Consider the following 26,460-nt stretch of genomic DNA (forward strand, 5'->3'; position numbering starts at 1 on the left):
TCTGGGAGAAAGAAGTTCCGTTCTTTTTCGAGAAAGTACTATGATTTTGTTGTATAAGCAGTTGGCTGTATTGTTTCTGTCTAATTTAGTGGAAAAGGGTACTTTATAATTCTACGTTCTCGTTTGGTGCACATTGATTCGTTCTTGTTATATAGGTTCTTCCTTTTTGGTTTTCAGATTCTATTGTAATTGAGTTAATTTGGATTGGTGGCGTGAATTATCTGCTTCATAAAGTTTGATGTTCCTTCATTTGCATCTTTGACGTGTACATTCTTTATGATTCGATGTCTCGTTTCCTTCTTTAACTTTTCTATTTCTTCGAGACACTTTTCTGTCTTAATTTCACATTAGAGCTTTGAGACTTTCACGGCCCGGATCGATATGAGTGGTATTGTTTGAGGCTTCCGGGTGTAAGCCGTGTCCAAAAGAATTGACATTCCGACGTTCCGCCAGCGTTGCAGCTAGCTTCATCAGGATCTGGAGACGTACCGATAAGTGTACGTCTGGGTGTTCACTCCTATAAGTACCTGTGTTCATGTTTCCGGATCAGTGATTCGACCAATCAGTGTTTAATTGATCGATCAATTAGAAAAAAAGATGACACGGCTTACACCCGGAAGCCTCAAATAATACCACTCACTTAATTCCACATTCTTCTGGATTCTGTGATACCTGATGATAGCAATTCTTCAACCTATAATCTCACCTCCATGTAAATTTTGTATCGAACACAATTGACAGCATTTTCTCATTCCCTTCAGAATGTCCCTTTAATTAAACTATTTTAAATAACGTCATAGAGGCAAAACCCAAAAAATTTCTTATCCTACGTTCTCCTTACAATGTGAATTTTTCTACTAGACACGATTGGCAGTATCTGCTCCGCGATCCTTAAGCTCTTTCCTCTTAATACTCCACGTCCAACAGAATGCGGTTGCTTGTCACGTTAGGAAGGAGTCACTTTAAACGAAGAAGCTGCAACCCGAGTAAACTTGTCCCACCGGTAAAATTGCAAATTAACCCTTTTCTCCGTGGGGAGTTGCTCCTCTCCGCAAAGTAAGTTCCCCCTTTGCCGTGGGCACGCGGGCATATCGTTTCGGTTGCCAGGGCGAAAGAAAAACGCAAATCCCAAAAGCTACCGGACCCGACGATACCAACGGACGGTGGCGGTGTTAACTTAGGACAAATTGAAAGCTCGAGGGTCCAGCTAGCCCCCAATTTGTCTTTCTACTCGTCTCCGTGCCCCCGCGTTTACCCGTGGGTGATGGCTACGCCTCCCGTTGGCCCATCGTTCCCCTGTAAACTAGACTTTCACGACGTGCCGGGAAGCTTAAACCAATGGAATAGAGATTTTTGAAATTCTTATCGGCAAAAAAGATGTTGTTTCCATGCTAAAAACAGTCTTCGTAGAAATGTCTCTTTGTCTCGTTTTAGCCAGTCAGCTGTTGCGACCTCTTTGGAAAGTGTGTCGCCAAAAGTAAGCGACGACGAGTATACTCGTCAAACGCAGAGTATGTGTGGCTGTTATAATGTAGAATTAAGTTGTATCGAAATGACTGTTTTATTTTTGAATTTTATTACTAACAGGGCTTTTCGGTAACTGTCCTTAGGTGATGAATGTGTGTAAAAGAGATTTGTTTGAAAATAAAACATAAAAATTAAAAAAAAAGTAAAAAGCAGAGTAGTAATAGTTTAATATGTTTTAGTTTTCACTAAAATTGCAATTTAAACAGCAAATTGTAACTACTTTTTACGCATGACGAGTATACTCGTCGTAACACAAAATATTGCCATTTCTTCATGACAAGTATACTCGTCAAAAACAGCTATCCGGTTAAAGACAATTTTTGCACAACTTCGAATATGAAAAAAATATTCAATTTTGTTATTTCAAAAATTGTAGATGATTATATCGTACTTTCTAACAAACCTTTGATAAATTCTTTATTGGACCGGTCATAATCGTCATAAAAGGCTTTTTAAGAAATAGTCAATATTTTGATTCTCTGAACGAAGAACAATAATTTTCGTTAATGGTTACACATACCTAAGTCTAATTCTGCAACCTCTTAAACAGCTCACAAAGCTCTCCTCGATCATCCACCATCCCCAGCCCGTAATCGTAAAGTCAGCCAACCTAATTCCGCAAATTTCTGAATAAAATCACGTGACCAGATCGCTGAAGCAGTATCGTAATTCAATCTGTTCGACCCAGTTTCCCGGATTCTCGTTCGCAACGCGCTGAAAAACGCGTACAATTAGAGGGCCGGGCTTTTATAAGGGGACAGGCAACTTGGTCCGTGCGCGACAGTCTGAATCTCCGGACGTTAAAGGTGCAAGTGTTTTAATGAATATCGAGAACAATGCGGAGATAACTGCGGTCTAGGTCTCCGAGCCCGAGAAACAATAGCGTCGTCCTGCGAACATTATCGCGCGCGTTTTGAATGGGGCGTTGATTCTTATCGCGTTGAGGTACACGTAACCAAGTGAATCCTTGCGCGGATAATGTCAGAACTTTCCGGGATATATCGTTCCTCCCGGAGGAGCAATCTCGCCTACTACACCCTTTCCAACCCACCCACCCCTCTATCATTTCTCTTTCTCTCATTCGAGGAATAAGATACAATACGGGAACATCCTTCGAGGGTCTTTTTCGATACTCTGCATCTCTTGAGAAACCGACACTGATGTATACTCTCCTTAGGAAATTATGCATATTTTCCCATCGAATGGAACCTTGTTGCAACGGGTTCGCGTTGTTGATGACCGACACTGCCCTCGTTCTCCGCTTCAAAATCATTCTTGGAACGAAAAATAGGGGTCGTCCATTCATCATCTCTTCTTCCCTTCTCCTCCTCCTCCTTCGGATCTTCCTTCACAATTTTATTCGTATTATTCTGGACCGTGCTTTTGTCTAAATTTGTAGATCTCAGGGAATTCTCGAGAGGAAAGTAGAATTAAGATGGAAATTTCCGGATGAAACTTGTCAACACTTGGAATCACTCGAGTCCTCGATACGTTTATTTGTGAAAATAACTGCGCTTCGCTTAAGGCGACGTTTCAGGGTACGTACAACTTCCTAGAATTCCTATTTCTCTCTCTCTCGAAAGATTAAACAATACACGAGAAGAAAAGCAACAGTCACATTGATGAAACGTAACGAGTAGTCTGTGTTATTTCTCGTGTACCGTTGCGCATCATCGTCCAAGATTTTCTCATCGACGGGACTCCATGGATCTCTCCGCTCTCATAGTTAATCGAGCAAATGTTATGGAATTACACCGGTCAAAGACACGTCCCTATTATGACACAAAGCGAGTGGAAGCGAACGAGAGTTGTAGAGGGGAGAGAGTGCACTTACGCATCTGATCCCGAGATTGGAAATTAATCGATTAATTAGCAAGCTGTTACGGTGCCTGGGCAGGCCAGGCCGGCGCAGAAGTAATTCGTTTCATCGTCTGTCCGGCCGGCCGTCCGTACGTCCGCGTTGCTCACCCTCTCGCTGCCAATTTCACGCACAGATTGCTTTTGAATCGAATAGCGTTTTCGAAAGTGGAACGTGACGCTGTCGCATCAAACACGCCTCGATCGTCCGTACTCTGCACGTTCCTCTGTTATCGCCGAAAAATTCCGACCGCCAAGTAGAAACGATCAGTGTATAGTCAGACGACACCGCTCGATGTGAATATTTTCGACGATACGCGGATACAGATCGCCCGGCATTCTTTGCACTTTGTGACGCGTGATTGCCGGTAAAAGAAATTTTCTTGCAGATTGTTAAAAAATTAGTAATTTTATTTCTTAGGTTAAAAAATTTTATTTTTATTTTCTTTTTTTTTTCAGCTGTTTCTATTTCTTTTATCACTGTTCAATTTGTAATTCTAGTATGATAAATGAAAATTACTTGGAATAGGAGAACCAGTGCTGCATAATTCTCAAGTTTCAAGTAGTGGAACGTCTTGAGTAATTTCATTTGTTTCTTTTTCATCTGCTTCTATTTTTTTACCACTGTCCAATTTGTAATTCTAGTAGAATGAATGAAAATTGCTTGGAATAAGAGAACCAGTGCTGCGTAGTTTTTAAATTTTAAATAGCGGAACGTCTTGGGTAATTTCATTTCTTATTTCCTCCATTTTTATTTTCATTATTTTTCATCTGTTTCTATCTTCCTTTGTCATTATTCAATCTGTAATTCTAGCGTAAATAATAAGAAATAAAAATTACTTCGAGTAGAATACTCAGTGCTGAGTAATTCTCAAGTGTCAAGTAGTAAAACGGCTATTCGAGCGGCCCAAGTAGAAGCAGTCTACGCATAGTCAGACGAGATCAACGGATAGAAATGTCTTCGACGAAATGCAATCGCAATGCTACAGAATCTCGCCGTAGCTTTTTAATACACGATACTAATGAGAAACAGATCCCTGTATATTACGTAAAAACTGTTTAATTAACGGTAACGCCTCTTTGTGTAGGGGAGGGAGGGGCTAATTAAAAAAATGCATTATTACGCGTACGCCCCGGCAATTAATCAGGGAATATTTAACAGTGACCCGGGACTGGAAAAATGCGACGCAATTTGCAAAATTACCGGTAATGATATGAAACGGGAACAGAGATTTTATCACGGTCTCTGCCTCTACCCACCGCCTCCTGTTCTGCGGCGGAAATCGTTGTTCAAATTAATAGCGCGTAATTAAACGAACGATTCTTCGATCGGTATGGTTGAACGCGTTTCGGCCCGCAAGAAAACAGGCCTTCAAATTAAACCGGAAAATACAGCGCAGCGTGTATTGGGTTAGAAAATCATTCACCTTTTCAATGCTGAAAGCTTTGACGCCTCCGAGTGGGAAATGTTCACGCGCTCCGCTCTCTGTATTCGTCCGTTGCTTTTTCATTTTCCTCCTTTCTTCTCTCTTCCCCCCTCTCTCTCTCTCTCTGCATTATAAAATTACGCGTCGGACGAAGAATTTCATACGGTAGAATTCCTTGTGTCACGCTGTGTAAACAAATTCTCGAGATTCTCTTGTTTCGAGTACCTACTCGCGATCGTCGAATTTTTTCATCTCGAAGTTCGTCGAATTTTCCAAGTTGAAGTTCTCCGAAAGTAACCGCGATTAAAATTGCGGATAGTCGCAGAGTTAACGTCGCCGCGTACTCGCGACAAGCATTTTTCTTTCTTTTTTTCTCTCTCTACCCCTGGAAACTTTCACTTTCCGAACTTTCTCTCTTTTATCGTTTTGCAGCTTTTTTCCTTTTATCTCGTTACGTTGAAGGGCCCTCGGTTCGAGCACGCGTAGCCTTGAAAGTTCACATGTGGCTCGCGCGAATTCGAACGGACACAGTTTTTCCGAATTTTTTCGTTGCCAAGTACTTTCTCTTCTTTTTTACCTACACTTTTGCCCTGTCTCTTCACGACACTCGAAAACGTCGAAACTGCTGAAAAGCAGTTAGTTGTTTCACAGCTTCTACGCTATTGATCCGCGTGTACTCGTTTCCCCAGTTACACATTATTTATTTAACGTTTCATCATATTCGACGTATTATCATCCATAATTCGCGTTTGATTAAATAAACCCCGATGAAACCCAAATAGTATTAAACGTATCGTTGCTCGGCAACGATAACAACACAGTTTTATCACTCGAAGAAATGATAACGTATGAACTACTGCATAATGCATTTCCGCAATGAAAACAGACGAAATGTACGGTCGTTAATCGCGGCGAGAAAAATGGAGAAACTGGGAAAAGTCGGGGAACAGGTTCGCCGGAGGGGAGGGGAAGTTTTCGAAAGGAGATCGAACTTTCGATGGAACAAAGTACGGCACGCGAGAGTCGTCGAGTCGAAGGGATTGGTTACCGTGACGGTGGTCGTTCTTGTCGAAACTTTTTCCACGATGCCGCCAGAAATGAATCACCGTGGCCGTCGCAGCCATTGCCCACGGCTCATTTAACATGCTAAGAGGTGCTTTTCGGGAACGCGGCTCGTTCCGGAAGTCGTCCCGGCCGCGGAATTCGACCGAGGATTTTTATCCGTTTTTCTTCCGGACGGTGGCTCTCCCCGCTTCCCCCGCTCTCGTTGCCCTGCGTCTTCTCGATGTTTTCTTCTCTCCGCCCCCTTTTTTCGCTTTACAATCGTTAATCGACCGATAATTAGCCCGTTCTCGATGGAGAAAATAACGACGTGCGAGAGCGATTTTCCTCCACTTTGTCCCCACGTGCAACAGCTTTTTGTTTCGCGTATAATTGAACTCGCGTCACCCTTTCCACGGTTTTTCCAGTTTACTCTTTTTCGAGAACCTGGCCAGCCAGCTGAACCGTACGATCTCGCGGTGTTTAAAGTAATTGAATTTTATAGTCACTTGGTGTTGTTCGAATAGAAAACAAATAGAACGACGAATTTAATCTAAACTGTCTCGAGTAATTTACACAATGTAAAGCTGATGGAATTTTCCTCTCAACTTCGTGCGCCAAAAACGCTCAATTTCGTATTTTTTTAATTATCTCTCAGGCGTGTAGAAATAAGTTTCCCGTTTATTTGTAGTACCGTAACTTACATTTTTGCCGTAAAATGGAAACGACAGCGGAATACGGAAAGTGAAAGAAAATTCAACAAAATTGCACTTTCTCCCGGATTAATTGTGCAAGACACTCGCACGAGCGTTAAGCTTTTGAAAAAAAAGGATATTCAAAGATCGTGGTATAACGTGTAAAAATATGAAGAGGGAAGAATATATCCCACGGTGAAGTTTCCCGGGAAGGAACGAGGCCCGACAGGGAGAAGTGTCCAACGACGGCGTTTCTAATTCACGATCCCTAAGATAAAGGGCCTCTACGCTGGCATTCAATTTATTCCTTCTAAGTTCAGTTATTCATGGGGAGTGGTTTAAATTATAATTAGAACACGGAAGATCTGCAGTTTCTTCACATTCTTAATAACGTTTTGCATAATGCATGGAGTCACATGTGTGTCACGTGCGCCCTGCTGAGCGTGGAACGTATAAAAAATTCAGCGAAACGACCGGCAGTTCCTTTCAGCTTCTTTTTACGTCCTCGTTCGCGTTCGCGACTACCCCAAGAATTATCCAGAGGGGAAAGAGAGAGAGAGAGAGAGGAAGAAGAGAAGAAAAAAATGAAGAACGAATGGTTTATTTCAGATTTTAAGATTAACTCGGGGCCAAGCGCGAACTTGGAGCGTACGAATCGAGCGGAGAGACGAAGAGGAGAAAGAGAGACAGTGAAACTATTCGGAAATTTTACACGACAGTTTCGCGAACGCATTTACATTTCCCGCAAATGCACGTTCGAGCTTGCAATGGTAAATTGCATTTCGGACCTCAAGAGCATCGTCCTGAAATTAGCTCTGATCCCATTCGAAGCCCACGTTTTCAACTCACCGTCGTTGATTTCATTAATCGTTTCAATTAAAATTAATGCCAGCATTAAGCCAGCTTTGTTCCGCCATCCGGAACTTCAAGTTCAGAAACTATCAGACGGTTATTTCATTTGTATAATTGAACGAACGCTGCGATGGAATTGAGTAGTAACCAACGAACGAACCAACGAATTAGGTAACCGTGAAGGGATCACGGAACAAGTTCACCTAAGCTGCGTTATTAGCCGAGTTTTATTCTTCTTTTTTTTTCTTCCAACATTTTTATCTGCAGGTTAGTCGGACGAATTTCTGCGATTTTTCAGGATTTGGAAAATTTCATTTTTTTTTTACTTGCGTTCTTTAGAAGCTTTCGTTACTGTTGGCGCCTACAGGCGTTTCGAAAATTTGTGGAACACTTTGGAGCCTTTCGGTGCGCTTCCACCTTAATTTAGTACTAAACTTTATCCGAATTTTAAAGCAATACAAATTTTGCAACCGTGGTTAAAAAATTACCGCCAGTCACCCACGGTACGCGTTAAAATCTACCGCAGCGAAAGGGTGAAGGATAAGAAGGGAATTTAAAATTGATAAAATGCGAAGAATTGCGGATATTTTTACTTATTTTTTTCCTTTACGCGTTTCTGCCTTGATCAACCAAATTTTCAAACGACACGGCCAAAATAAGAAAATTTGCCGCCGTGGCTAAAAATTACCCTCAGTCACCCACGTTACGCGTTAAAATCTGCCGTAGCGAAAGGATTGAAGGATAAGAGGGGAATTGATAAAACGCTACGAATTGAGAGACATTTTTACAATTGCAAAACTATAACAGAATGTGAAAATTGTGACGTTTAGTTTCCATCAGGCTCCATCAAAGTAAACCCAGGGTTAAACGAAACTACAGGTATATACCGGGTAACCAAAGGCACAACAATAACCGTGGCTCGAAAAATTCATTTAATCCCGAAGCTGTGCAAACTGGAACGGCAAAAGCCGTCTGTTTGGACAGCACTCAATTTCAAATTCGAGTAGCGCCGCGCGATACGGTCGCGTAACAAGAACTAACTTTCCGGCGTTTCATTAAAACCAATTATTCGATCTCACTCGAAGGATCAATCCCCCTGTCGATTTCCAAAATCATCGTGCTGCTGGAGAATAGACGAGAACTGTTTCGTGCCGTTGCTTACATTCAATCGTACGTTGTTTTACACACCTGAGCGACGATTTTAATACAGTCAGAGGTACGTTACGAAAAATGCGCAATTAGAGGCGTACGCAAAAGAGCATAAATGACAATTTATAGAAGAGAGTGTAAGAGTGTAAATTAATGATAAAAAAAACACATGACCGTTAATTTTTTCGCACTCTGTACTTAGGCAAATTTGGGTAGCTCGGTGTTTGTTGGGGTTTTGTGAAAAAATTCTTAAGTTCCACAAGATGAGGTGTCTTTTGACAAAATTTAGCGAAAATGTATTTGGGACGCAAGTTTTATTTCAAAATTATTTATCTTTAGTTTTAAATCACGGTGGCGAGAATTCCCTGTAAAATGTAGCGAATTTTGGAAAACTCTGCGAAGGTTTCGTGACGAAATAGATTTGCAAACCACTGGAATAGTTTACTACGCTACATTAGTATCTCTCGGAGGCTAGAAACTAACGCGCAGCATATTACTGCACCGAATACCATAGATAATTGTATCATACTGACAAGTATTCACATCTGAACACAGAAAAAGCTACGATAAAAATTCACCACAATTCACCAAACCGTAAATGAGTATCTTCGCAAAAAAGCGTAATACTGCTCAAAAACCTCCCATCTCACCCGAGCCAGGCGTCTAAGTAATTTCAATCGAGAGGAAATAAAAGTATGATAAAACGAACCAGACCTGAGTCAGACGGTGTATCCAAACAGTGAAAAAAAAAAAGCACAGGTAGGTATCGGGAAGGGGCGCAGAGTTGGGACAGAGATTCAGACGAGAGTAAAACGAAGACACAGACGGAGGGGAGAGCCGTGTGCTTTCACCCTGGCCGCAGAAACAAGAGGCACAGCCAAGGTATTCCAGTAATTTCAGTCGTAGGAATATTCATGAGCAGCCACGGCCGAGTGTACTGTTCCGCTTCTATTCACCGTTGCAGATGGGCCAACCAGGGTCAGAAAGCTTGCTTTACGAAGCAGGAAATCCATGCAGATGAGAACGGCTAAAAGGAGCGCGCGGCGCTGAGGAGTAGTAGGGAAGGATCGGTCGCGTTAGAATGAGTGGAGGAGCGAAAGAGAAGAAGGATTCGTCGCGGCTAACCGGCCCCCGGTATCCACGCTTCAATTAGCCAAAGTGCAGCAACAAAGCTGACAATATGACATCGAGAAACTCGGACCGTGGCGGTGGTGGTGGTGTCTCATGCGTCAATCGTCTCGATAAGACACCGTGAATAGGAATTGAAACGTGTTGAATTGGATTCGGGACGGTTGCACAAAGGTTGCTTGCTCTTTTGCGGTTATCGCCCTCCGGTGGTGCGATCCTGGACCGAGAGTTTGTTAACACTGTTTCGATCGTTTCGGTGGAAATACTGTTCTACGGTGGATCGTTCCTGGTAAATTCTGCTCGATTTTTCCACGTGATTTTGAGGAAATTTTGGTTTACGCTGATCGATAAATGGGATTTTTATGGTTTTGCCTTTCTTTGTTGGTTTAAGAATCTTCATTGTTAAGGACAGGATTTTTTGGAGAATATTTCTGACGATTTTGAGGAAATTTTGGTTTGCAACGATCGATAAATGTGACTTTTATGATTTCACCTTTCTTTGTTGGTTTAAGAATCTTCATTGTTAAGGACAGGATTTTTTGGAGAATATTTCTGGCGATTTTGAGGAAATTTTGGTTTACGATGTTGGATAAATGTGATTTTTGCGGTTTAAGAATCTTCACTGTTAACGACAGGATTTTTTAGAGAATATTTCTGGCGATTTTGAGGAAATTTTGTTTTACGATGCTGGATAAATGTGATTTTTATGCTTCTTCTTCTTTGTTGTTTTAAGAATCGTCACTGTTAACGTCAGTATTTTTTAGAGAATACTTCTGCCAGTAATATTTTTCAGCAATCTTTTCACATTATTCTAATGCAAATTCACGGAGCAAAAAATGTCACAGATGGCAGGTTCAATCTTTCTACATTTTCTATTTAAAATTCTGTAACACGATTTTCTTCTTTCAAGAGCTGTTTAAAACCAATATTAATATCCTTCAAATTTGAACTTGTTCCTGTGACCTATTTCAATCGTTTAAAATGAAAACTTCTTACCTTTAGCATGAAATATGAATCTGTGAAATAATACTCGAAGAAAACCTCCAATATCGATCGAAAAAATACGACAAAAAAATATACCAGTTAGGATTAAATTCCCAAAAAATGGTTGCTCCAGTCTACACTCGCGAACCTAAATAATAACAATAAAAATACACATTTCGAACTTCGTTCAGCAATTTCACGCTGCTACATAAAGAAACCATCTCACGTGGCAGGAATTTTCGGAAAAATCGTAAAAAACACTCTGCTCTCGAGGCATCTGCTACGATCACCGGGTGAAAATTCGCATTAGAAGCTGAAACAAGGATGATCGGGTGGGAACATCGTGCGATAACGTTGAAACGTGAATCAGACGGGCAGCATCGGATCGTTACCCTTTAGCCGTGATCCCGTCGATTCGCGATTTCCGAATGTATTTCCTTTCGGCAAACGTTTCGAATCAGCTATGGGTCGAGCTAACGCCTCCAGCAACATGGATATTTTGACGAGACCATGGTACGAAGCTGTCGTGGAAATCACGATCGCCTTGAAGCTTTGAAATCGAGAAGCCCCGACTACGATTTCCAACTCTCTCTCTCTCTCTCTCTCTCTCTGTTCCCTCTTCTTCTATCCGTTCGACCATCCATCTTTCTCTTTTGCGTATCTGCAGGCTGCGACCACATTGTCACGCCGCGACAAAGTATACAGGGCGGTCCGTTTAGCCCTTACACGTGAAATATCTCCCCTGTGGGTAAATTTTCTGGATTTATTCGATACAGAACGGGTGGATATTATGATTGATGGAACACCTTTCCCCACGTTTGCATTTTTTTTCTTCCGCGAAACTTTACGCTTTTTCCTTTATTTGCATGGGATTATGGAGCATTCTATGGAGAAATAGGCAAACTTTTAAAGCAGTGAGTTGAAGCGTAGGGAATTATCGTTTCGTGAGAAGTTTGGAAGAAAATATCTTTTCGCTTTTTGATCAGATTTGACTATTTCATCTTTAATGAGAATTATCGACAAACTCCGAGTTTCTGTGATATTTCTCTGATTTGATAAACTTTTGCGCTATCCACCATGAGAAATTTCACACGCGTCGGCTGTAATAATCGTCGAAACTTGTTTCCCTCGGAAACAGAGTGTCCAAAAGAACGCGAATATTCCACTCGTTGGTTTTCAACTGGGGAAATTTAAATGGACCGCCCGGTAGTTCGCCTAGGGATTGACGAAACTCGTGGAAAGGAGTAAATCAAAGGTTGTGTCGCGAGCGTAGCAGCGAAAAAAGCCCCTCGCCAACGTTCGCGATCCGATCGTACTCGTAAACACGAAAAAACGGTCGTAAATAATAATCGGTAGAAAATAAAGGCACGTGGGGGAGGATGGAGTCGAGCGAATTTGCCGCGAGCACTCGCATCGATGTCTCATCAAAAGGATAAAGAATGGTGTCGCGAGCGAAAGTAACGAATGGTTTTGTGTCATCCAGCGAGATACAGTTAGATTCTAGCGCGATATAATTGGCGTGGATTGGCGAACCAAGGTTCTAAAGTTAAATCAGATCGTTGAGAGAGGTGAAAATGAAAGATCACGAGTATATGTAGGCGCGTAGATATTACGGTCGGGGAGAATACTCCTGGCGATAAATTACGTGAACAACCGCACTGATTACAGCGTGGCGCATAAACTCGATAAACATATCAACGTTTTCATTGTTTGTAACAGCCATTATGACATGATTGCCAAGCGGAATAAATTGACCACCGAAAACCAAATTCGATTACACCGATATTCGGCGTGTAGCTAGATTCGACCGTAGAACGCATCCACGAGGGTTTTAATAACCCGCCCTAACGCAAAATATCCATTCGCCCGGTGATTTAACGAGAAACAATTTGCTCCGGGTAACAAGTCTGTTCTATCGCTAAAAAGGAGATGCAATTACCCTCGCTCTGTACGCATATTTCCCTCTACTTGTACGAAATTTCCGGAAATTACGTCCGGAGATGCGTATTACATTAATTATTATAACGAATTGGAAAATGAGATTTTCACGTACACCTGTCCAATTTATCATTCCTACGTTTTCGTACAGCTTTCTCGTTAAAATTGCGCCTGGCGATCTCTTAATTTTCATACAAAAATTCACACTTTCTTTGCGACGTCGTGTTTCAATTTTCTTTTTAATTCAACGCGTTACCAAGTATCCAAGGAACAACTCGGTTATTACGTTAGAACGTTTCCCGTTCGATCATCTTAATAAAGTCCCACTTAAGATTGAAATTCAACGTCGCGCCAAAAGCGCCGCGACGACAATATAATTTAGCAGGAATTACGGAAGATTACGTCGTTTAGCTGCATGCCGAGATATTTTCGTAGTTAACAAGACACAAAGCTCTGTGCAAGCCTGAACGCAGAGAACGAGGGAGAGGGAGGGTTGGGTTATGCTGGCGGAAACGAAGGGTGGATTTATGACTGACGAAAGAAGCGCGTACACACGCCTCGTCGACCAGAGGGTTAACCGAGTTGTTTGCGAATTTTTGCTGCAGGTCGACCCATGGTGCATCCACCTAGTCAAACAGTGACGGCCAAAGAGGGTGAACTGCTGAATATTGTCGTCGAATTCTGCGCCGAGCCGAGATACACCAAGGTGCTCTGGATGTCCGAGGAGAACGTGTATGTACCTGGTGCACCAGCTAGGGATGGTGTTCAAGCACTTGCTATTGAGGTACGTTCCCTTGTTTCTATGCTTTTCTTCGGGGATTTTTATGGAGAGAATATTTCTAGGTGTGCGTTTTGTAGTAATTAATTACGACGAAAAAATGTCACTTAACACGTTAGAAATTGTTAGACTTTCTAAAAATGAAAATTAGGAAAAATTCTGAAGATACTCAAACAAATTGCAAAGAATCCTTTACTTTAATATTTTTACTACTTTTAAATATTCAACCCTTTAATCTCGACTGTTTAATATTTAAACGTAGTTCGCCTCGTTTATTTCCTTAATACCAACGATACGACAGAAGATGGTGCATCTATCCAAATAGTTAACTATGTGTGAAAAAGTAGAAGAAAAAGTTACTCTATATTACACGCCTCCATTTTTACAACACTTTTTCACCAATTCCTGTTTGCAAATCCTTCAATCGTAGTATCGTTTAATCCACGAATCTACCAAAGCGAGAAAAGCAAAACAGAAAAAAAAAAACAAGAAACCAGCTGCAGAACAATCGTTGAAATCAAACACTCCACTTCTCCCGTTCCATTTCACCCTAGCTTCGCCTCAACGAAAAGCGCTACACTCTCTGCGAGGGCAGTAAAACCGAGAAAAGGTTCATCTCGCGCGGCAATGACTCGTTTTACACGGCAGAAACACCTCAATTCTCGTTCGCGAACGCAAGAATTCTCGTAACGACAGCCACGGAAGCGAGAGGAAGACTCGGGTTTGAGAAACAGGGTGAACGAAGAGGCAGCACACCATCCCCCGTCTTCTAGGTGCAATTTAACTTCGAAGACGGTCGAGTTCCGCGAAAACCGGGCAATTTCTAAATCCCCGAGAACACGCGCCAACCCGACAACAAGAATAACAACGCGAATTATACTTTTATCGCGAGCGACGTACCAGCCGAAGCGTGATTTCTTCCTCGACGGAGGTGAGGGGAGGCAAAAGGATCAAAATTGGAGAACTGGAGCGTAGAGACACCGAGGGGGGAACGCTTGTTGCATACAGTGAAAATATGAGAGAACCAGAGGAATGAAACGCGATACCGGATTCATACGTGGTGCTCGCGCTTATTTCATTTCCGCGTGTCGCGCCTCTCTCTCTCTCTCTCTCTCTATTCTTTCCTCTTGCCATTCTTTCTTTCTCTCTTTTCCTTTTATTTTTCACCGACAGACAGAGTCCAGAGACTGGATGGTCGCACAAAAGACGGATTAACCGTTTTTCCGAGGAATCAGGAATAACGGTGAAACGCGTGGAACGGAGAACAGTGAAATAGACAGAGGAAAAGACGAAGTGGAGAGGAAAGAAGAGAGTCCGGCGTAGCTTTAGAGGGATTTGCTAATGCACCTGTGCTACGTTTGTTTTTATTAACTTTTAATCCCCTTTGTTCCGCGCGGGAACGTTCTTAATTCGTTCAACGAAAAAGCGATTGTCCTTGTTAATTTCGTCGTCGATCTTTTCCTTTTCATTCCTGTCCCTCTCGCTTGGTTCCTTTATCGAGTAGAAATTACGGATTTCATCGCGGAGGAATCGTTTGAATCTTTTCCAACGGAAAGAGAGAGAGAGAAACAGGCTTTTCTTTAAAGCGTTTAAACGTTCGCGATTTCCACTCGTTCGAACATGCGCGAGATTTTGATCTCTGCTCGAATTAGCGATTGTCGTGGTCAGTTCGAGCGGAACATCGTTTTGTCAATTGGGAATTAACTATTCGTTCGCGCGAGAAACAGATTCGGGGACTGAAGGAGAAGGATATTTTCGATCCTTCCTTGGTGAACTTCGGTGTGCAGCTTCGTGAAATTTAAAAATCTGCTTTTGCTGGGTTCGTTAGTGAGTAGTCGGCTGATCGAGTATTAATACCCTTTTGCGAGACCTTCGCGAAGGTACTCTAATACCCTTTGCGAAGATTTTCTCAGTTAAAAAGTGGAAGAAATGAATCATTTTCTCGAAGAATTAGACGGGACAGCTGCTTTCACTTCGTTCTAAACTTTTAAATAGCAATGATAACGTCTTTATTACATATCTAAGATACTGTTGCAATATTTAATCTATTTATAATTGTAAACAATTACGGGGATCGGGAATTAGAGGTTTATTAGAATCGAGGTCAGAAGCAAGTATCCCATTGCGGAGTTAAAGGAGATAGAAACTAGATCGAGCCTTTTACTGTCTTATTATTGTCACAATTTTGTGTCTTCGTTTCATTTCTTCTCTGGATAACGTCGTCATCGTTGTTCCTTCAATTTCACTCAGAATCGCATTTCACATTGCTACCCTTCTCGCTTAATTTATTCTTCTCTTTCTTCCTGTATTCTTCTCATACTCCCTACTTTTCTACGTTCTTTATATTTGAACCCCTGAACCTCAAATTCAAGCAAAATTTCCCGGAGAGACCGGATCCAAATCGATTCATCCAGCCACGCTGCAACGTCAGAGAACACCGATTACGTCGCTCAGGTCCAAAGAAGGAAGCTTGTTAATTTTTCTTCGGCGGATCAGGTCGACGGCCGGTAGGCGACACAGTGCGCGGCATTCAAAACAGAATCTGGATGAAAATAACTACGCTCACCACAGAGCACGTGCATCCAGGAGGCTGAGCTTCGCTGTTCTCCAGGTCCCTTGTCCCCTCGGTAAGCCTCGTCGAGGAGCTGCAATTCCACGAATTAATTACCCGCCACTGCAGTCCCGGATAACAAGGGATATAGAGAACCAGGAGAGAGACCTGAAAGAGAGAGAGAAACGGTGGGATAAATCACGTACTAACTACTATCAGTCGTGCTTTAGACGAATGCCGCAGAAATTTCACTTTGAGTTGTCGAGTAGGAAGAAACTTTCGATGAAATTTCCGAGGATCGACGAACAAAAGCACGACGGAACCAGCCGCGAGACGATGTCTCGATGTGTTTGCACGGCCGACAATCGGTAGAGAGAGAGAGAGAGAGAGAGAGAGAGAATAGGGTGGAGAGACGTGGAGGAGAAGCAAGCACAACACTCGCGATGCGACACCGTTTCCGGCTGAACGCTGTTTGTGCACCAAGCGGTAGCAAAGAAGTTTTTCGACGAGCAGAGCGACAATAGGGTTGTTGTAGACCCACCTTGTTCCACTGCTCGATCGTTTAAAATGAGTTTGCACCCGAACTCCGTTCTACTTGGGGAGAAATGAAAATCTTTGAACGAGGTCGATCTCGAGTGGATCGAACGACGGTCGATCGGTGTACAATGCGTATTTGTAATTTTCAGATGGTGTGCAAGAACGACGGAGGGGATGTTGAGAGAGCTGTGAAGTCGATTGCTGAGAATGAAAGGGCTCCACTGTTTTAGTTTGAGATTAGGAGGTAAATTCTGGGTTAGTTTGATTGGGTTCGATGGACGACGTAGTTTTTGTTGTGTTATTTTTGCTATTGTAGGAGAGGCTCGGTTTAGTTTATCTTGGGAACTTCAAATTTTGCTTGTTGGGAGATCTGTGAATGAGATTTCAGTGGTTCGAGGCTTTGGAACGTAGTGCAAATGAAAATGAGAATTGTAAATTTTTCAAAGTGTCAAAATTCGAATGGAAGTTCTTGTAATAGTGAAATGTCGAATGCAAAATTTCGTAAAAGTATTCCGAGGCTTTGAGATCCAATGCAAACAGAAACTAAGAATTCTAAATTTCCAAAGTGTCATAAAAATTCACCGCTTAAAAATATCCTCCAACGAAACTTCTCTTAACGGTCAAATATCGAATGCAAAATTTCCTAAAAATATTCTGAGGCATGAAACGCAATGCGAACGAAAGCTGAAAATTCCAAATTCCCAAAATATCGAAAATTCAAAAACCCTAGCATAGAGTCGAATATATTCTTCAATGAAACTTCTCTTAATCGTCAAATATCGAATGCAAAATTTCCTAAAAATATTCTGAGGCATGAAACGCAATGCGAACGAAAGCTGAAAATTCCAAATTCCCAAAATATCGAAAATTCAAAAACCACTTTACCGACCGGTAGCCTATTGGCTTTTTGCCGCCAACGCTTACCGACCGGTAGCCTATCAATCGCTTTTTTACCGATAGCCTATTAATCGGTCAAAGTTTGATTTAACATTTCTATAGGTACAAGAAATAACGCGTATGTTCCGGCGCGAAAGCGTAGAGTCTAAACAGAGCCGGTGTCAGCGATGTATCTGTGGCCGATTGAGCGGTCGGAAGTGCGTAGGATGTTCAACCGCTACCGGTCGGTAAAGTGTTAGCACAGAGTCGAAAATATCCTTCAACGAAACTCCTCTTAATGCTCAAATATCGACCGCAAAATTTCCTCAAAGAACTGCTCAATATTCCAAAAAAAAAAAAAGAAGAAAAATAGAATACTTCAGAAACTGGTGCTTCCCCGGATAAAAAAATTTGAAGAACGTAATATTGCAATTATGGTGGGACGTTGAAAAGGAACATTTCAAGGTACATAATTATTCAAAGTTAACGAGGAAAAGGGCAACCTAAATTACTCGAGGCAACAAAGTGTGCATAGACGTATCAAAGGGTGACGAAGAAGAAAATGGAGAAAGCGGGAAGGTAACGAGAGCGGTGGTAGTAAGAACTGTTTCGTTGAATGGAGAAGACAAGGGATCGAGAAAGACGGCTGGTGGAGGCTATCGTGCATCGCAAAGACTGCGAGTGAAACGCGGAGTTAAATGGAGCAAGAAACAGCGACTGGTTGCACGCGAAAAATTCGCGAGACTACGAAACGACGTCTTGTTGAAATTGCAGGACGAGGTATCACGAGGGACAGGCGGAATCAGATTCAATTACGCAAACGTATTCCACCCTTGGCCCTCTGTGAAACGAAGGAAACACGGATCGACGGTGGGGGGAAGTGAAACGGTGGAAATTTAATTAAGAACGTCGAATTATAAATTCTTTATTCCGCCGAATTCGAACTGGAAAGCAAACTCCTCTACGCGTGACTAAATTTCATTTTGCAAAAGTTCAAATTAGTTGGGGAAATTGGACAATTTCCCCGGCGATTATTTCCTCGGTAGAAATAAATTACACCGATGATTTTCCTTTTGATTTCACTCGATCGGTACTCTATTTTCGTCGATTGCGTACACGTATGAGAACGTAATCAGAGTAATTAACGTAACTGAATGATGCAAGAAGATCGTTTAACCTCCACGTCAATTGCAGTGCATAATTTCGCGGTAAGTTAAACACGGTATAACGCGTCGATACTCGTGAATATTTAACAAACTACGTTCCTTTTTTAGAAAATGTACAAATTAACATTCTCGTTCGCGTGTTGATTGTAATCTTCCCGCCGAATGCAGAGTGCTATCTGTGGTTCTGTCGATTGTTCCGATCGATAATATCGCCGTGTCGTGTACTGATTTAATGCCCTCGATTTTATCGCGAGGATATAAAAAGTCAAGCTGAGAACCGAAGAAGAAGAAGAAGAAGTAGAAGTAGAAGAACAAAGGCTATCTGTATGTAAAAGGAGAAGAAGAGTAAAATAAGGAGAGTAGGAGAAAAAGCAACGGAAATCAGAGGTGATACGGGCAATTGGAGCGGGAACGCGACGCGATGCAGGAAGTTTTCAGTTTTCCGCGAAAGTTCGACGCGAAAGTTTAATCGTAAGAAGCTAAGCAGAATCACGCGACAGATAAGAAAGACGGTCGCGAATCGACGTTATCGAGTCGCGAGCTAATGAGCGTCCCACGATAAAAACGCCTGAGCCGCGGGGCAGCAAATCGAACTGCTTCGAAACTGTCGCTTAAATATCACCATTCTGGCTCCCGATAAGACCGATCCGTTCCACTCTGCATTTATCTATATGGATTGGCTTATTTTACGCACACTTTCATTCTTGTAATCCAATCTTATTCTATCTTAAATTATGAATGTTAACCTACTATTCTTGTTAAATCATTTTAAAGTAATTTATTAACAACATTTCTACAATTTCTTTTTGCGACGACCTCAATTTTTCAACCAATTCTTTTTTATTATTAATTTTTTCCGTGTATCGAATGGTTTTCTCGCCGTATTTATGGAATAACTCAACCGGTTGCAAAAATATGGAGATCCGGACAAACCGTGAAATGCTTTTATCCCGTTGAACGTAATATAGAAAGAAAAACATTGATTTTTTTTCTTGTATCTTTATTTCCATCGTACCGTGGGCTATCCGTCTGTTGTTATGAAAAGTGCCTATTCCGTTCAGGATAACCGCCGATGGGCAGGCGGTCCCAAATAGGAAATAACAAGCAGTAACAAACTGTGCGTCCACCGATGGTCGTTTGGCGCTCAACGTGTTAAATATGGACCAATTGGAACAAGACATTGAACGTGACATGGACCATAAAGGGTTGATATATACAGGAGCAATGTAGCGAAATTTGTTTGGCCATCTGTTGCGTAAAATTCTTCAAACAATTCGCTATGAAATATGCTAGAAACATTTCTCGAAATAAATACCAGAAATCTGTGTCTGTGTATTCAAATATTAGCTTCGCTACTCTAATTAACATTCTACTGGAAACTGTATTTCCTAAACGTTAAACCCTATAACGTGACTTTATTTTAGAGAATTGAACGAATAGCTAAATTGTTGAGAACAATTTGTTGTTCATTAGGTATAGAAATTAATTCTTTCCGATTGGATTCGCATAACTGATGCAAAGCCACAGAAAAAGGGCAAAAGGGGAAAATTATCTCCATTCTTGATCTCTTTTCATTATTTTCAAATAAATCTTTGATCGTTTCCAAAAGTCGGAAAGAATTCATTTCTACACCTAACAGTTACACTTTACACGTTACAAAGTATCCATAAAAGAACGCACCTACTAATTTTCCTTCCCCAATACGTAAGGGATGGGCGATTTTACAATTAAAAGGGGCGCGCGGACAACCAAACGGCCGATCAACGTCTTTACGCGACGACGTTTACAAAGAACCGCTGCTCCTCTGTTCACAGCTCGGACAGGCACACGCGTGCACACAGACAGACACACGCCACACTATATAACCAGTGTAAATTTAAAAAAAAAGACACAATATTATCGTGACATTTTCTATATCAGAATATTGATCAATTCCGTTCGCACCATCTTTTCACTTACACTCCCAATTGCTCTAATTCCCCCCAAACATCATCCCCGCAATTCCCAACTTGCCCGCAAAAACACCGTCACACTTTCCACCTTCGAAAAATACCATCCTCACAATTCAAACTATCCTCGAATCTCGCCTAAAAAAAAAAAACAGATCACCCTCGACAAAATTCCGAACCGTCCACCCTTTGAATCCCCATTAAACGAAGAACAAGAAGAAAAGAAGGAACACAGACAAATCTCACCTTTGACCCATCCCCCTGTCAGTTTACCACTTCTCTCTGAAACTTCCCCGGCAACAACGACCCCTCGAAACTTCCACCAGACAAATCGTCCTTTTTTTTATCCTACACGGCAACCTTTACGGGAGAGGCCCTTTAAATCCGCCGTCACGAATCGGGTCACGAATACTTGGCGAAACTACGCGAACTACCGGTGGTATCGAATTCATTAACGACGCACGTCTCTTGCTGTTTGCCTTTCAGGACGACGGCACGGAGTCCTGTTACAGGACGGTGCTCAGCTTCGACACGATTCAATGGTCTCACGCCGGGGAATGGCTGCTGTTGGTCCGCTCGTCGGAAGGGATCGCGGACGCTTCCGTTTTGTTGAACGTGACGCGCGCCTCTGAGTACAGTCACGCTCACTTCCGGTCAGCGAGTCTCACCTATCTGTCGCTGTGTCTCGCCCTGGTCATCCTGCAGGAGCATCGTCGCTGAAAACGCCGTCGTGGATCACATCGAAACAGCGGTTGTCGGTTGCTCCGTGGAGCTAACGAGAGGGAGATTTGGAAAGGAGAAGAGAGAAAATAGGAAAATAATCGAACTAAGAGTAGTAACTCGGTTGCAAAAAAAAAGAAATAAGAACGGAACGACGAGGGGGGGAAGGAAGTCAGAATTCCGTCGGTATTTCCGCGACTTCGACGATTGTAAATATCGAATAATATATATTATTATACATAAACGAGAGATGAGAGAGGATAGGAGAAGGGAGAAGGAATAATCGTTGTTCTGGTGTTAGAAATCAGAGAAAGAAGGAAAGACGTTCCGTATTGACGTGTTCTTGACTCGAGGCGAGATTCGACGACGATGCAACGAGAGAACCCTGTTTATTATGTATCGAGAGAAAGAAAGGGGAAAGAAAGGGGTGAACGCGCTTAAACGAGAAAGCCTTTTATCGACGCTGCCGTTGTCGATGAACGATCCAGAGCTTCCGGCGACGACGATAATCCGGCCTCGACGTTCCTTAATCATGGATCTCGTTGCTAGATTCGATTTTTCGGTTTTTCTTCGAATTTCTCTTTTACTTTTTCAACAGGGGGGAGATACTCTTGCCGTAGGGTTTTTCTAGAAGATAGACGACGATAAGGATAGAGAGATTGGATCGAATCCGAGGATAACGACTATGTACTATATTTTTTTTTTTTCATCGTTCTTTTTCTCCAAGAAGTTATATATCTCCGTTCCAAAGTCGGAAGCAAAAGTTGATGATTCGTACATATTCGTACATGCTCAAGACCTCGACAGTCTGAGACTTTAGCGGGCAATGTCTTTCTTCGGCCTTAAACGAGAGTAAACAACGCGCGGCCGAAACGACACGAGAACGAAGGATACGGTTAATTCGCGTTGTAGGTGAAACTTTGTAAACTAAAGAGAAGAAAAAGAAACAATTGTCGCGAGATATCTGGAGAGGCGAGGAACCGTTTCTCGCGACTTTGGTCTTCGATCGAACTTAGCGAAAATGGAATATTCAATGAGGTTACGCGTTACGCGAGGCACGTGTAAATATTTGTATAGTTTATTTGTATAAGGTAACCGAACGAGACGTGCAGAGGCAAAGTAGCGGGGAAGAAGCGACGGAGAGAGAAGAGAAGAAAAGGTTGTACACTCGTGTCGAACAGGTGACCGCAAAAGTGTTTCGATTCTGGCTCGTCGAACGTCGACGATTGAACGTCTTCGAGTTGCACAGAAACGAACACTTGGTCCACGGTGTAATATTTTAGGGTGACCGCGTATCTCGGGTGCAAAGAGACAGAGAGGAAAGGGGCAAAAGAGTGGAGTAACTTGGCGAAGAACGAAGGGAAGAATGGGGTTGACGTGTGTTAAAGGCTTGATGGAACGAAGAAACGAATTGTGAAGTACGGAAAGAGAGGCGAGAAGGAATATTTCTGAGAGAAGAAAGAAAGAAGAAAACTAGGTACGTTAAGGGAAAAAAAAAATGGTACATTGTTGTATATTATTTTAGGTAAGTAGCATTAAAAAGAAGAAGAAGAAAAAAAAACAAATAGCGTGTATATAGTGATTGTAAATGCATAGGCTATCGTACACCGAGGGCTATGTATGACGAATTATACAGTGACGCTGTTAGAGATATATTTATTATTCGTTGATATATTTTTATAAAGTTTTATTTAGCCATAAGTTCTCGTTCGCCTTCCCCCTTGGATGTATCGTGTAATCGATCGATGGTTAGCTTTCAATTGAGAATGGGCCGAGAGAAAGAGGTGTGATGCTGAATAACGACGACGATAAACGGTTTCAGTTTCGACAAAGGAGAAAAAGGTGAAAATGTTTCAACGAGGATCGTAAACGATAAATATTAAAAAACGAAATTCCTCCTTGTCCCCTCCCAGTCTCCTCCCCTAAGCGAATATCCTAAATTAAACGTTTAACGAAGATGGTTGTATCGTAAATAGAAAGCGAGCAAGCAAACAAATAAGAAAAGAAAAAAAACAGAAAATACGAAAGCAAAAAAAAAAAGAAAAGACGATATAAAACAGAAGAAAAGACGAGCATGCTTAAACATCGTTGTCCTCTCTCCGTGATTATATTCCTTTTTTTGATCTCTCCCACGATTGCTAGGCGAGGAGGTGAAGTTGAAGTTAAAATAGCGTCTCGTTTCGATCGTTCCAGTTCCTTCGAAGGAGAAAAGAAAGAATGAAAAGAAATAGATGAAGAAGAAGAAAACGAGATATTGTTGCGTAAATTTTTGTAAAAGCGCGCAGTGGTTCCTAATTTTTTCAACGCCTGCCGACTGCGATGCGTTAGCTTCGTTCATCCGTTCACGCCTAATTCGCACGGAAGTCGGTTATAATTACACTTTATAGACGCGAGAGAACGAAATTATTCAAATGGTCTCTGCCCGTATTCCGTTTTGTTCTCCTTTTTATCGAATTGCTTAGGTGTTATAAATAAGCAACGTGATGTAATCGTTGTACCCCACGACGCCTAAAAGTCCAATAAATGATATTTACAATATCTACCGTGACTCTGATTATTTCTCCGTGTATCGTCGAATTTCCCTCTATTCCTTTATTCGTAGTGTAACTAATTCGATAGAGGGATACAGTAATGTCTCCACAAGTGTCAGTCCGCAAGGAACCTAACCTGACACTTGTAGAGTCAGGGACTACGTTTTCGAGCCTCGCGCCCGCCTTTGTAGTTTGCCGAACGTAGACAAGGACAGCGAATAAAAGATAAGGATGAAACGTGAGTCGAGGCAACCAAGCGATTTAAATATCAACTTTTTTAATTTTACGTTTTTTTATCCCGAAATTTTTCTTAACATATTGATGAGATTTTTCTGATGAAAATGACATCAAACACGACATAATTTGAACAACTGTATTGAGATAAAACAGACGCCCTGTATTACATTACATAGAGTCGGCCTACCGTTTGACTGACACTTGTAGAATCGGCCCTACATTTTTTTTACGTGGAGGTAGGCCGACATTAAATTAATTACTCAGTAAGTATTAATAAGTAAATGTTGTTCAAATTATGTCGTGTTTGATGTCATTTTCATCAGAAAAATCTCACCAACGTGTTAAAAAAAAATTTCAGATGAAAAAAAGGAAAATTAAAGAAATTATATTTTTCTATTATGAATTGTCGAGCCGTGAAATCTCGTAAAAAAAACCGAGTGGTGCGAGATAACATAGGCGCAGCAATGACGCAGACCTAGGCGTAGGACCATCTATACTGACACTTGTAGAATCCAAACTGGCTGACACTTGTAGAGACATTACTGTATATCGCAAGATTTTCAGGTGGAATTTCCTTTATCGCGATATTCTTTATTCCCCTTTGTTCCTTTATCTCTAATATTTCAAGTTCGACAGAACGATATATCGCGAGATTTTCAGGTGGAATTTCCTTTATCGCGGCATTCTTTATTCCTCTTTATTCCTGACAATTCAAGTTCGATAGGGACGTATCGTGAGATTATCAGAGATCGAACGAATGGAAAAATGAATTTTGCAAAGTCTTCTCGCTAATAGAGAAATCGATAGTTAGAGTAAAGGTTGGTCGCGAGCAGACAGAGAGGAAAAGGGAAAGCAGACAAATGACTTTCACGAAGAAATCACGCGATTTCCTTCGGCCAACGTGCTCAGCTTCACGGTCATTTCCTCCTTAATGGTTCTTGTCGATGCGGCACGTTTGAATGCGGCGTTTGAGAACCACTTTGTTTTTCATTATTCCTTACTTTAGCCCTCTCTTCGTGCATTTCGCGAGAACACGCGCCATTTAAACCCTTCGAGCTCCGGCGTTCTTTCGCTGAAGCGCTTCAAGATAATTAGAAACCCTTTTCCTCGTGAACAAATTTTCCGAAATAGAAAGGAAATATGAAAATAAGATACGCGTGTTTCCTTTTTTCGTCAAATATAAATATCAAGTATGAGAAAAAATAAAGGAAAAATTCGATACACGTTTTACGATCGCGCTAACAGAAGAGAAACCTTGGAAAGCAATAGTTACGCAAGCATGCATTCCCTTTGCTTAGACACGACAAGGTTTCACCGTGGAGAAGCAGTAGGAAAGAAAGAACGTCGGCTCGCCGGAAATTCGCGTTCGTCTGCTTCTTTCGCTCCGTAAAATAAGTCACGGCATTTGCGTCGTGAAATATCCACGAAACAGCTTTCCACCCTCGCGTGTCCACGGAATATCAACTTTTTAAGGAGCGAGCCGAAGCTCGGGAAGTGCAAGCTTCAACAGAATGGAGCAACAGACTCTTACGTCATTTAGGTAGGTCACAAAAAGAAAAAGAATCGACGTTCAGTCGTTGATAGAAACCATTTGAGAAATTTCTTTGAATTTTCCTCGCAATCGGTGCCAATTGGCATTTTCACATTTGTATAACATTTAGCTAAAATTCTCTAACTCTGTTTTACTTGAAAATTTGAAAAATTTCACTTATTTTAAATTCATACTATTGGATTAATGGGTTAAATAAATACTGTTCACTGTGAATTCTTTTAAACGTATTTCATTTTCTTTCAAGAGCGCCTCAACGCTTAAAAAATCACAGTCGAAGCGAAAGTGAAAAACTCGTAAGGGCACGACAGAAAGTCTGTTGTCCACTTGAGAAAAAGAGACCAGGGCTGCACCAGCTTTTTACCCAGGTCCCTTAGGCATAAACAGTTACAGGCCTATGGGTCCGATGACATCTGGTCTATTATATTATTTTCACTAGCAGTGTTTCTCATATACAGGGTGTCCCGTAACTCTTCGAACACACGGAAATGGGGGGTTGCTGGGGTGACTCTGAACAACTTTTTCCTTTTCCAAAATGTAGTTTGAAGCTGCGTTTTTGAATTATTGACGAAAAACACTGGCCAATCAGATGGCGCGTAGAGCCTGCGCTCAGGGACGAGAGAACAGAGATGAAACCTTTATTACAAAAACCATGTACAACTTTAATAAAAGGCACAAGTACGAGCAAACACTGTCTGCAACGATCTCCTTCTAATAAATCTCTTATCAACGATTAACAATCGATGCTTGATCCATAAAATCGACACGTATGAGCGGAGATTCCGTATTTTCTTAAGGGATTAAAATCTCTGCCGGGGAAAATTATGTTGGGGATTTTCGGTGTTGAATCAGCGCATTTCCTTGCCCGTTCCAGCTTTAATCTCGCCCGGCTACGGAGCAAGCCGATCCTCCTAATACATAATGGATCCCCAAGGCCTAAGGGTGAAGGTTCGTCCAATCGGATTAAT

General features: G+C 41.7%; 1 protein-coding gene across 1 annotated transcript in view; it reads left to right on the plus strand.

The window, feature by feature from the left end:
- LOC108570898 (hemicentin-2) overlaps positions 1-22,605 on the plus strand; it is a 378,548-nt gene extending 355,943 nt beyond the window's left edge. The window contains exons 9-10 of the mRNA XM_017932826.1: positions 13,204-13,382; positions 20,942-22,605. Coding sequence (XP_017788315.1) covers positions 13,204-13,382; positions 20,942-21,175 — 413 coding nt within the window. The 3' untranslated portion in view covers positions 21,176-22,605. The remainder of the gene's footprint in view (positions 1-13,203; positions 13,383-20,941) is intronic.
- The last annotated feature ends 3,855 nt before the right edge of the window (positions 22,606-26,460 follow it).

This window comes from Habropoda laboriosa, unplaced genomic scaffold (genome assembly GCF_001263275.1).
Source record: "Habropoda laboriosa isolate 0110345459 unplaced genomic scaffold, ASM126327v1 scaffold90, whole genome shotgun sequence".
Taxonomy (NCBI): domain Eukaryota; kingdom Metazoa; phylum Arthropoda; class Insecta; order Hymenoptera; family Apidae; genus Habropoda; species Habropoda laboriosa.